We start from the raw sequence: 12,297 nt of genomic DNA, 5'->3' as shown, positions 1-12,297 counted from the left end.
TGGTTGTGCCATCATATTATTCCATGCTATTTACATAACGTATACATCTTGACAATACACCGTGACATTCGTGTACATTTCATATATATATATATATATATATATTTCTTTCTACTTGAAATAGCACTTTCTCAGATGGCACACTACATATAGTAGAACCAATACAATATTCAAGACGGATTCCACACAGTCTGATCGTCCCAAATCCAGCCTTGTCCATGCTCGGCTGTACATCTTTAGTTATTCTCGGGGCTGACATCCTGGTAACAATTTCCGATGTGTCCCACCAAACTCTGCGGCTGAGGCAGGGGCTCAGACGGAGATCGGCATCCAACTCAGAGTACTAAACCCCAATAAGCTAGTGCGGCAATGACCACTGCTGTATCAGGAATAGATCCCCCCGCAATTCACACCCGAACATCTCGATTGCCTGTTTGGGTTTGGTTCATGGCTGAGAGGAGAGTTGTCGCAAGGCTTTGTTCGGGTAGGATTGAGTCAGGGTCATCACATTGTTACTGAGAGGAGTTTAAGATCACTTATCTATGATAATTTGAGGGGTGGAAGTTTCGTTACTAATGATCGTGACGCGATGTAGTATGTAGTCATGTGGCTTATATTACCCCGAAATAGATAAATTCACTCTATTCATGCCAAATAGTTAGGGAAAATACACAAGTAGTACTACGCATATACTCAACTATTACTACTCCGTACACCATACCAAGACACTTGATGTGTTCCACCAAAGCTTGCCTGGGATTCATCCTATCATATTCAAGGCAGACTTGACCCGCCCCCGAAGTGACCCATAATAGGTGGAACACCAGGGATACCTTTTATGGTTAAGATATGACAGCGGAATCAGGTGCAGCATTAAAAAAGCCTTTTCCATACGAGGTGACCAATCAACTGTTGATATTCTGTACCCTAGTAGTGCTGACGTAGCCCTTGTTTTATGGGGTTGGGCGGGTGAGGTCCCTAGCACCAATGCGTTTGGGGGCCATGATTTCTTATCGCCGAGGGGAGGGAAGGGAGGGTGGTGGGCAAGGGTCTGTATAAATATGTCCAATCTATCTGTCTGTCTAATTTGAATGCTTGGTCAACAATCTTTCAATCTAACCACTTCTTTGGCTCACTGCGAAATATTTCCCATAAATTGTACTTGCTTTTGCTTGTTCGTCATGGGTTACCTTATCCGACAAGCCAGTGCCGGGATTGGTCTCGTCTCGGAAACTGTCAAAGCCCAAAAAGCGAAGCATCATGAGAAGAAGCAGAAAGAGCAACAGCAACATGCGGAAGGGGCATCTTTGTCCCCTGTTGAAGAGACTGAAAGTTTGGCACCTTCTTACCATACTGAGGATTGGGGACATAATCGTCCTTCGATGCAGAATGGTCGTCCGTCCACGCAAAATGGCCGTCCTTCCATGCAGAACAACAGCCCTCCTCCTCCCATGGAAGATGACTATCCACCATCCCATGACGCCTATCCTCCTATACAGAATGACAAACCTCCAATGCAAAACAACTATCCTCCTCCCATGAATAACGGCTATTCTCCGCCTATGGGGAATAACTATCCCCCAGCGCAAAACGGTCATCATCCTATGCATAACAACTACCCTCCTTCGATGGAGAACAACTACCCTCCAACCTACAATACCTACCCTCCTTCTCAGAATGGCCAACCTCCTATGCATGGTGGTCAGCCTCCCATGTACAACAGCTATCCTCCGATGGAGAACAATCATCCTCCCCAAAATAGCTACCCCCCTCATATGGAGAACGATTATCCCCCAAATCGAATGCAAAACGGCCAACCTCCCATCCAAAACAACTACCCTCCCATGGAGAACAACCATCCCCCAACCTACACTGCCTACCACCCTTGGGAACATGGTCAACCACCCATGCACAACACCTACCCTCCTACAGAGAACAGCTATCCACCGCAAAGTAGCTATCCTCCTACAGGGAATAACTACCCTCCAACACACAACGAGTACCCTCCCCCACAAACATCCAGAGAAGTGAGCGACTCGCCCAATCCTACCGAAAAACCTCCCTCTCTCAAAGACGAAAAGCCCACCACCAAAGTCCACGAATACGATCAAGACTCCGTATACTCACGAGAATACGACGAAGTCGACAAAGACATCGAGCGTCAATGGGAATTGGACGAAGCACAAGACCACCTCCGTGGGGTAACTTACCCAACCACACCTCCACCCGATCAAGAAGACGCCGACTATAGCATAAAGCTAGCGGAATCCTTTGTCCGGGAGTATCCAGTCCCTCTCAACTGGAGCTACTACGACACAAGTTTCAATTTCGGTCCTCCGAAGCTCGATTATCCAGTTGTTCTGCCTCAGCGTCGGCCGAAGGATCGGCAGCGAGGATTCGTGCGCGCCTACGCCCCTGAACTTCAAAAGTTCGATATCGATCAGAAGATGTTTCTTGATTATGTCGACAAAGCTAATAAATCCTGTGTCGGGTCGCAGTGGTTTCAGGTTATCAATTTGGCCACCAATGTGGGAGGATACTTTGTTAGTCCTACCGTTGGGTTTGTGATGGGTATTGTGGCTGATGCGGCCGTGAGGATTGGTATGGCTGTTGATGGGAGACGGAGGTTTGTTTGCATTCCCCTAAACTTTCTTTCTCTCATACACACACAGATGCTAATCAGTTGAGACAATATAGATCCGGAAACTTCTTTGACAAAATCAACAAGGATTTCTTCATGCCGCGCGGCCTCTTCTGCCTCCTCATGACCTACGCCCCAGAATCAAAAGAAGCCATCCTCGACCTCGACATGAACAACACCATCACCTCTGCCCGAACCCCAGAGAAAGGGTTCCACCGGATCAAACAAAAATATCAAACAGCCAACGCGACAGCAAACTCCACCTTCGACCAATTCTCTCCTCTTATCTTCCCCGACCTGAATCATCCGGATGTCGACGAGGCAACGAAGAAAAAGTACAAAGTCTGGCTGGGTAAGATGCGTCGCACGATGGAGGGAGTTGAGGAGTACTATGATAAGAGAGATCAGGCTAAATTTGTAAGCCCCCTTTATATTACATCTCACTCGTGGCAACAGCCCGTCTAATTCATCGTATCTAGATCGCCAAAAACCCCGAAAGCAACCTCGCCATGGGCCGCAAGCCCGAATTCACCTCTCGATACGCAGACCCTACCAACGTAGCAGCCAGTGGATCTTTATTCGCCCTGGCTACGGGAGGGAAATTCACCGATGATACGATCCTCGGCTGGATGGGTATCGAGGGGCGATCTGCTCGGGGAGCGAAGCCGTCCTTCTTCGGTGGTCTCGCTGATGCTGCGCTGAAGAAGGCAAGGGGGGGAGATAAAGAGGCTGAGAAGGCTCGTGCGGAGGGCAAGCCTGTCCCTCATCAGAGTACGAAGGGGTTCGTGGCCGGTGGGTTGAATAAGTTGTTGAAGAGGGTATGTTTGATGCTGATTGGTCACTTTGAGTTGAAACTGGTTGCTAACGTCTGGTTCTAGAAAGTTATTTATATGATGATTGTGAATATGCCGAGTGAGGAGGAGATGAGGAGGGCGAGGGAGATTATTGATTAGATTAGATTTAGTTATGATATCCGGGCTGGGTTTTGGCGTTGGGGATAGATACTACTATTTTATAATTGAGGTCAAAGTTTTTCATCTTATTTTATATCAGATCTTTATCCTACCAAGTCAGAAACAAACACATAAATCTCCTAGCTGGGGCAGTGTTAAGTAAAAGAAGCAGGCGAAGTAAAATCTCATAGCTTTTTACCAAAAATGAAACAGGCCCGCCTCTCAATTATTCTTTCTTGCATACTATAACTCATATCATAAAGGAATACGGCCGTACCTTCCTAGTATCAGAAACTTGTCCCGGCAGAGATCCTAAACATTTCGCATTGACTATTAGGTACTCATAACGGTATTCAATTTATAGTATTATCCCGTTTGAAGTACCAATCGTAGGATTGATTTTCACAGAGCAAGTAATGCATTCTAGTGAGACTATAATTCTCTTCTAAAGGGTCTCTATGTCGGTGGTTGGGTTGACATGTGGCTCCTGGCCGTTGTGACTCTATGACTTCTGTTTCAGGTAAGGGGTTGGATGGTTCAATGAGAGAATGACGTTTCTTTGATTATTGGTATTATAGTCAGGCCTTGTTATTCCATGATATTGTGCAAGACTACCAGAGAATTCACAAATCATGGTAATTAGTAGGATTGGCTAGGTACTTATCCATGATTTGAACGTATCTTCAGTTTGCTAGTGTATGGGCATTGTAAAACCGGATGAAATGGTAGGTAGGGAATAAATAAAACCTACAGTGCAGTCTGAGGCCACTAATGAAGAAATCAGTATCAATCAATTGTATACGCACACTGCCATGCAAGAATGTCTCGTCACATCACACAGCACAACACAACACATCACAACACCAACACTCCAGCCAGATGAACAAATGAAACAGGCAATGTAATGCACCATATCTGTAACCAATCTAACGTACCCTATCCAGCTAGGCTCTCCTGAACAATAATAACAAAGGTTGTGTCTAGAATCAGTCCGTCTCTATTGCTCTTCACCAGTTATCATCCCATCCACCTTCATCTGTACTCTTCCTTGCCGTCGCGGACGAGCCCGCCCCCGTGCCAGTTGTTGCGGACGACGCAGCTGCAGACGAAGTCGAAGAAGCGCCAGCACTACTAGGCCCCGTCTTCATTGCCGCAGTGCCAATGGCACTCGACCTGGATGCGGTCTTCCGGTGGCTATCCTGCGCTGCGACCGAAGAAAATGAGTCCCAGAAATCCTTCCTCTCCGGTTCAACACGGCCTCTCCGTGCCGCGGCTGCCGCTGCAGCTTCGTCGGGTCCTTCCACGAAACGATGGAAATGGTCCGCTGCGCCACGGACGCCGTGTTGCATGTTTTGGCCAAGGGTGGCAGCGTGAACGCGCGCTTGTGCTGCAAGGTCGGATTCTGCTATCTAAATGGTGGACAGGTCATCAGTTACTGGCCCGTAGCGAATGGGAATGAAAGATTCATGGGGAACGTACCGTCTTCGCCGTAGGCTGGATGTACGAATCATTGACTGTCTTCGCGCTCTTCCCTACAGTCGTTGCAAACCATCCGAAGCCCTTCGTCAACGCACCCATGGGATCCTTCTGGAAATCATCGAAACCTGGAATTGCCGCCCCACTACCTGACTGTTTGGGAATGTTTGTAACCGGCATTCCGCCCCCAAATCCGGTAAACTTGCCTCCCTGCGATGGAGGTACCGATTCCGAGCGCGAGGAGTTTTCGTTACCCAGCCGAGCAAAATACGCCTCGTTGCGTTCCTTCTTGCTCATCTCCGGCACCCCGTCGTGCGATGCCGGGGATCCGGTCCGGGCAGCGAGGGGCGTGCTCGACCGAGATGTTGGTTCCTTATTCTTCGGTTGCTGCGGTTTGGGTTGGCCCGGAACGTATTCTCTTCCTTCGGCTTTTGCAGCCAGTCTTTCCTTCCACTCCTCGCCCACCTCGCCCTCGTATCTCTCTTTTATAGTGGAGTCTTCGAATGTGCGACCTTCGGATTGCGTGATGGGGTGGGAATCGAAGAAATCCTTCCACGGCTCGTTACCACCGTGCTCCATGCGGAGAATCTCGGAAGTCTTGAAGGCGTCCATGGTGATAGAGCGGACAAAGGAGATGTGAACACCTAGGCCGCGGTGTGTGCCGGCGCAGTTCAAGCAGATGAAGGTGCCGAACTTAGGGGATGCCTGGGTGTAGAGTTTGTGTCAGTGATGGTTGTATGTGGGCGTATTGTCGGTAGGTACGGTTGCGCGAATCGTGGCGACAGTGCCGCGCACGTCTGGGGATAGAGGACTCATACCCATTGGGGCGAAGGGGCGCCGCAGTCGCAGCATTTATCGTTGCCATTGGTTTTGGAGAACTGGAGGAGCTAGAGGGGGAGAGCAGATCCGGGGCAGTCAGCGTGTGTTGTCCAAGGCTCCGACGTCGACACAGAGGCAGTGGCAGAAACAGGAGATGGAGGGGTGACGATGGCATACCTTGGCCCTCGTCTCCGGATCGACCTCCCACATTCGCGACATGACGAGTCAAGGATAATAAGAGCAGGAAGCACAGATGAAGGATGGGAATAAGACGGGCAGCAATTGCTCAATGCTCCCCAGCCCCTGGATGCGGTGAGAGATCGGGGAGGTTCAGCAGCGAGAAAGAGAGGGGCCGATCGGAGGGGAGAAGAGGCACTACCCTTAGCTTCTGTTAGTCTCTCCACCCGCCAGATGAAACTCAACCTGTCGGGTCCACTTTTAACAGTAAAAAGTAGATATCGCAACAGGCGAAACGAGTGAGGCTGGGTATGAAAGTTGAGAAGGGATAGTAGTGTCCAGGGTGCAATTAATGGAAGGCGGGATTTGGCTGCCGAGGATGCGGCCAGCAGTTCCACTCGCTGTCCCATGGCTCCAGCTCAGCCAACTGTGGTACCCATTGGGCTTCAAACGGCATCTCTACACCAACAGGGTGAAGATCCACTGCTTCCATATTTATCTGTTCTGATTCATATAAATGACATTACCAACATCCTGAAGAGTCGGTTTTGTCACTGCTGTATCTAGAAGGAAATCAGTAATATCAGTAACGGTGACTAAGGTAGAGCAATTGTCGGTTGACTGTGACTTTGGCAAGCCTTCAATACGTTCTGTTACAGAAGGAGATGGCCATCGCATGAGAAGCAGAAGACTGTGGAGTAGAAGAGTCGAGGCCCAGTGCAATTGCCGGCCACCGTAGGGACTTGGCTGGCTTCAAAGCTGTGTAGTGATTAGTTGCAGCCGATTTCTTTGTTGGAGCTGACCTCATTCCAAGACCCCTTCAGCCAGTGCATTGATGGCAGAAGAGTTCGTTGTTGATTTGTCTTGGACGATAAAGTGCGACGCGATGGATTTTGCATTGCCTGAGAGCGAAGTTGGCTACTTGAAATAGCAGACCACTTTCGGACATGAACCATTGCTATATGCTTACAATCCTTATGGCTGAATCAACGAATATTTGCTGGAAAGCTTCATGTCTGCGAAAATAGAGAAAGCGAAGCATTTCTCACATACGATCGGATCGCCTGCCAAACAACTGGGAGTATGTGCACAGCGTTCATTAGGCCAATACCCAAAGCCATTGCGTGATTTTCGAGCGACTTTATAACTCATTCCATGTAAGTTATAACCTATCCGCAATTCTATAGTATAGTTAGTAGCTGTCAGTCACTTGAGATGTTGTAGCAAGAGATGGCAAGATGAAGCGATCAATGGCATGGAGTGAACAAAACGCTCGAGCCACGAGCATTCTCATATGACACTATTGGCATAACTAGTGCTTATGTTGAAATTAAGCAACTCAATCCTTAGAGCATGAGTCACTTCGATAATGTGATTTCGCCAGATGGTGGCATTATTGACTTTTGGAAGTTGGATCCACCGATAAGGAACCACATTTATGGCTGGCAATTGAAATGACAGGCACCAAACTTCCCTAAATAGCGCGGTTCCGGACTCCGGCGGGCGCTAATCAGGCCCGACCGTTGCCTGCTTTGTCCCTTGCCGCCGGAGAGCTTATTTACCCTCTTATCTCTCCTCTTCCTCCACAAGCCTGACTCAACACTTCACAGCTCACAGCGCCGTAGTTCAGCACCTACATATTCACAGCAACTTGGTTCTTATCATGAGGACATCCCATCTTTTGCTCCTCTGGAGCACTGCAGGAGCTTTGGCTTCCCCTCACCCACAGCCGGACTCGCAAGTAGTTTTCGCCGCGGATCGCGAGGTCCCAAAGACGACACTCGGCGAACACGTCGTGGACGAGGCCATCGTCTCGGCCTTGAACACTTATTCCGACCCAGTTGCTGCGATGGTGTCTTTACGTCCCGAAACTGCAGCTCTTTTGGCTGAACCTCGTCTCTTGCACATTCGGGGCGAAGAGAAGGCGGAATGGATGACTGAAGGCGACAAGCTGCGCCTCCGCCAACGCGGTCAGAAGTTCGTAGACATCACCGACCATCAGGACTTTTACACAGAGCAGGCGATGGCTTCGATTTCTGGGGATCCCAGTAAGTCTTCCTTTTTGGCACAGTAATCATTGTTGGACTAACGCCCTCAGACCTTCCCAAGCTGTCCCATAAAGGTCTCGTGAAGCCGCTGTTCTCGCAAATTGAGACGCAACGTATGCACGATGTCCTGCAGCACATGACCTCCTACTACAACCGATATTACGGTGACTTCCACGGCGAACAGAGCTCTGAGTGGCTGCACGACCATATTGCTGAGGTATTTCCTGCCCTACAGCCACAATCCTTGGATATGAACTTACTGAACCAAGATCATCTCCAACTCGCCTTTCCGCACCCACATCTCTCTCGAATACTTCACCCACCCCTTCCCCCAATCTTCAATTATCGCACGCTTTGAGCCTAAAGTCCGCAGCTTCTCTCAGCCTTTGACCATCATTGGCGCGCACCAAGATTCGGCCAACTATCTCTTTCCGCTGTTGCCCGCGCCTGGCGCTGACGATGACTGCTCTGGCACTGTCAGTATCCTCGAGGCCTTCCGCATTCTGGCCGAGAATGGTTACACGCCCAAGGATGGACCTGTGGAATTCCACTGGTATGCAGCTGAAGAGGGCGGGCTACTGGGCAGTCAAGCTATTGCGCGGTATAAGAAGGAGCAGGGTGCTAAGATCGGTGCCATGATGGAGTTTGTAGGTCATCCAACACTTTGTTCTTCCGTTTTCAATACTAACATCTGCAAAGGATATGACGGCTTTTATTGCCCGTAATGCCACTGAGACCATAGGCTTTGTTGCAACCCAAGCCGATGCAGCGCTCACAAACTGGACGGTCAATCTCAGTCGAGAATACATTTCTATTCCAGCAGAAGTCTATGAACTTGGCCCGTAAGACCCCAAAGTATCCCCGGAGATACGCCAGGTACTGAGTGATTCATCAGGAACGCTGGATCCGACTACATGTCCTACACCAAGCTCAACTACCCCGCTGCCTTTGCCTCTGAAGGCAACCCGCTCGCTGGGGGTTCTTTCCCGGGTGAAATGGACCCCTATGTTCACGGCATCAAGGATAGGATGGACGTTGACGATGAAACGGGCGTCTTCTCTATCGAAGTAAGTTGGCCGCAGTCCCCCTGTCCATATCTTGCTGACGATTTGCCAGCACATGGCTCGGTTCTCCGAACTGGCTATCGCGTTTGTTGTCGAGCAGGCTGGGTGGGATAATTCATGGAGGTAGAGCATATTCAGAAGGATTTCCAGTTTCATAGCATGTAGAGCTGCTATTAGAGCTGCTATATAGTCATTATATTTACAACATACCAATCTATTGGTATTGAAGTACTTTGTCAGAATGGTGTCCAATCTGAAACTGATGCACCATGATTTAATGTGTACACTAGTAGCCATGACCAAAACAATATCCACGTATAAACACACCTGACTATCAACCTGCTGCATACGAATCAGAAAGCATCTGTCACACCATGCATTAAAGGGATGACTAATGCCCCGATCACTCAAATCGCGAATGTTTATGTTACGCCCTTGTTATCTCCTACTTCAATGATTCCATAACCGCTTGTGATAAACATGCGCATATATTCGCCCCCATTCAAGGCGATCCGGAATACCCTAGCAATATGGCCGGCAAAGACAATTCCAGCACCCCTCTCGAGCCGACATTCCTCCCATCAACATCACTACCAACCTCATCTTGATAACATCATCGGAAACCCCAAAGACTTCTTCCGATACACCAGTGGACGATGGCTCTGGGATGAAAAGCAGCAGCTTCAAGAGAGATACCGTGAATTTAACATCCTTGAACTGCAGAAAATCGCCATACAAGCGTCATCTTCTAAATCCTGTCTCAGTATGGGGAAAATAGGGGAAGGATCATATAACAAGTCTTTCAAGCTCATCATGGACAATGGGAAGACGGTTATCGCTCGGATACCAAATCCGAATGCTGGACCGGCATATTTGACAACTGCTTCTGAGGTTGCTACGATGGATTTTGTGAGTTTCTTTCACCTAGTGGTCTTGCTAATGCGCCCCTTCATGCTATTGATCTGACTTGGGTTCCAGTTGAGGACCATACTACACATTCCAGTTTCCAAAGTCCTTCAACTCGGCTGTTGATTCTACGAACAGTATAGGGGCCGAGTATATTGTCATGGAACATGCACCCGGAAGCAATCTTGCAGACGTTTGGACGGACACGGACCTTGAGCATAAAGTCCAAACGATGGAGGATATAGTTAGCATCCAACAGAAGCTGCTATCCTTGAGATTTTCCGTGTTTGTATACCCATCATCAAGGAACCAACTTTTGTATGCCTTCTAACATCAGCAGATACGGTTGTCTTTTCTATAAGACAGACGCGCCCCCTGGATCTCAGCCTGCAAGAGTTGTCGGAGACAACTGTCCGCCTGAAGTAAGGCAGAAGATCTCTGAGAAGTTTTCCATTGGACCAGTTGTAGATCCAGCCTTTTGGAGCAACGGACGAGAAAGCATGGATATTGATCGTGGACCATGTACATTTCCTGTCGGTTTCTCATATCTGACCTCCCCTGCTAATCAGAACAGGGACTTCCGCACTCGACTACATACAAGCCCTTGCCAATCGAGAAGCATCCTGGATTGCTAAACACGCAAAATCACGCTCCCCAAACGATCCCTTGTTCACCTCCCACAGTCAAAACAATCCCGCAGAACACATCTCCCTTCTCCGAAAATACCTAACCATCTCTCCCCACCTAATCCCACAGGACAAAGACATCACAGGGTCATTCCTATGGCACACAGACCTCCGCACCCCCAACATCTTCGTCGACGACAACGGTCACATCACCAGTATAATCGACTGGCAAAGCACCTGGACAGGCCCATTGTTCCTCGAAGGCCGTCACCCGCAATTCCTCGACTACAACGGACAAATAATCCTCAAACCACCTAAGAACTTCAAGCACCTTGATACAAAAACCCAAAGAGACCTCCGAGAACAGATCTCCAAATTAATCGTACTTTACCTCTACGAGAAAAACACCGCGAAGAACAACCCACTCCTCGACAAAGTCCTCTGATACCCCAACGGCAAGATACTAACCCATCCGATCCACTTCGTGGGAAATACATGGGATGGAGATATCTTACCACTACGGGAATCACTAACACGGATACAGAAGTAAGTACCATTATCTCCCCCCTACTACTCATACAATACTCAAACACATATAAAGGATCTGGACTTCCCTAAAAGACACCACAAAAGAATGCCCCATCACCTTCACCCCCGCCGAAATCCACCAACACCACCAAGACAGCGAAGGATGGAACGAAGTACAGGATTTCTGGGACGCAATGTCCGGAATCCTCAGTAGGGATGGCTGGACCTCGCACGAGACATACGATCAGGCGGTTTCTATCTATTCTCAGCTACAGGCTATTGAAAGGGAATGTTCTTCTTCATAGTCAAGACATGATGTATAATAACTGACAGACACTCGTTCCCAACTCCACTGCACCTAATAATTTTGAGCAATATCGATCTCATTAGGAAAGATGGCGAGACTGCCCACTACCCACCAACCTCTCCACAACATCTCCATCCTCAACCCCTTCTATCTATCTATCCTGATTTAAAACCACAATCACGCGTCAGTCCAATTACAACAAAAGAAACGAGAGAGAGAGAGAGAGAGAGAGAGAGAGGCCCCATCCATCCATCCATCCATCCATCCCACTATTCAGTAAGTAATACTTACCTGACTGACCCTACCTAGACATCCGAACTACAATTGACTAACTAACTAACTAGTGATTAAGAGAAATATACAATAATATCCAAATAGTTCTAGAACCAATGAATCCAAAGATCCATGCACTACAGCAGTAATACCACATCTACTAAAACCAGTAGAAATCATGGTATATTGAACTTCGGTGCCACACTAGTAGCTACTAGAACTGAACTACTAGTGATAGAGACTGGGGAATCTCCGTATTGATCGCTGTGTGATTGATTAACATCCCTTTCCTCTCCCACGCTGGCGGTGCTAATCCAGGCTGGGATTACATACTAGTACTTCGTATGTGGGGAGGTGGCATAGGCGATGTGTTCTGTTACTACGGTGTTTAGTTAGATCTACAGAATCCAGGGTATCTAGTGAGAAACTATCAAGTAAAATGAAGCGAGGAATGGATTGGATATTCATGACTGAGTACG

At 48.4% G+C, this 12,297-nt stretch overlaps 4 protein-coding genes across 4 annotated transcripts; 3 read left to right on the top strand and 1 right to left on the bottom strand.

Moving 5' to 3' along the window:
• Nucleotides 1-1,181: 1,181 nt before the first annotated feature.
• Nucleotides 1,182-3,594, top strand: BO87DRAFT_437074 (uncharacterized protein; the record flags this gene model as incomplete). Its single annotated transcript, XM_025627849.1, has 4 exons — nt 1,182-2,626; nt 2,698-3,058; nt 3,121-3,459; nt 3,520-3,594. The coding sequence occupies 4 exons, from the start codon at nt 1,182-1,184 to the stop codon at nt 3,592-3,594; spliced, it is 2,220 nt and encodes a 739-aa protein (XP_025479254.1).
• Nucleotides 3,595-4,394: 800 nt separating this feature from the next.
• On the bottom strand, nt 4,395-6,389 carry BO87DRAFT_377031 (GTPase-activating protein GCS1). The gene is made up of 4 exons (XM_025623451.1): nt 6,067-6,389; nt 5,889-5,957; nt 5,074-5,775; nt 4,395-5,003 (listed from the first exon to the last, which is right to left on the bottom strand). The coding sequence occupies exons 1-4, from the start codon at nt 6,106-6,108 to the stop codon at nt 4,602-4,604; spliced, it is 1,215 nt and encodes a 404-aa protein (XP_025479253.1). The 5' UTR covers nt 6,109-6,389; the 3' UTR covers nt 4,395-4,601.
• A 1,188-nt stretch (nt 6,390-7,577) lies between these two features.
• BO87DRAFT_407140 (peptidase family M28) lies at nt 7,578-9,440 on the top strand. The gene is made up of 6 exons (XM_025626047.1): nt 7,578-8,114; nt 8,165-8,331; nt 8,384-8,761; nt 8,814-8,956; nt 9,010-9,181; nt 9,231-9,440. The coding sequence occupies exons 1-6, from the start codon at nt 7,730-7,732 to the stop codon at nt 9,303-9,305; spliced, it is 1,320 nt and encodes a 439-aa protein (XP_025479252.1). The 5' UTR covers nt 7,578-7,729; the 3' UTR covers nt 9,306-9,440.
• A 218-nt stretch (nt 9,441-9,658) lies between these two features.
• BO87DRAFT_407139 (phosphotransferase family protein) lies at nt 9,659-11,543 on the top strand (the record flags this gene model as incomplete). Its single annotated transcript, XM_025626046.1, has 6 exons — nt 9,659-10,087; nt 10,191-10,369; nt 10,422-10,606; nt 10,659-11,092; nt 11,171-11,256; nt 11,312-11,543. The coding sequence occupies 6 exons, from the start codon at nt 9,659-9,661 to the stop codon at nt 11,541-11,543; spliced, it is 1,545 nt and encodes a 514-aa protein (XP_025479251.1).
• Nucleotides 11,544-12,297: the final 754 nt, after the last annotated feature.

Source organism: Aspergillus neoniger (assembly GCF_003184625.1).
Source record: "Aspergillus neoniger CBS 115656 unplaced genomic scaffold BO87scaffold_18, whole genome shotgun sequence".
NCBI classification, from domain to species: domain Eukaryota; kingdom Fungi; phylum Ascomycota; class Eurotiomycetes; order Eurotiales; family Aspergillaceae; genus Aspergillus; species Aspergillus neoniger.
Note: the sequence above shows the minus strand (reverse complement) of the source record. Positions and strands in the feature narration are given on the sequence as shown.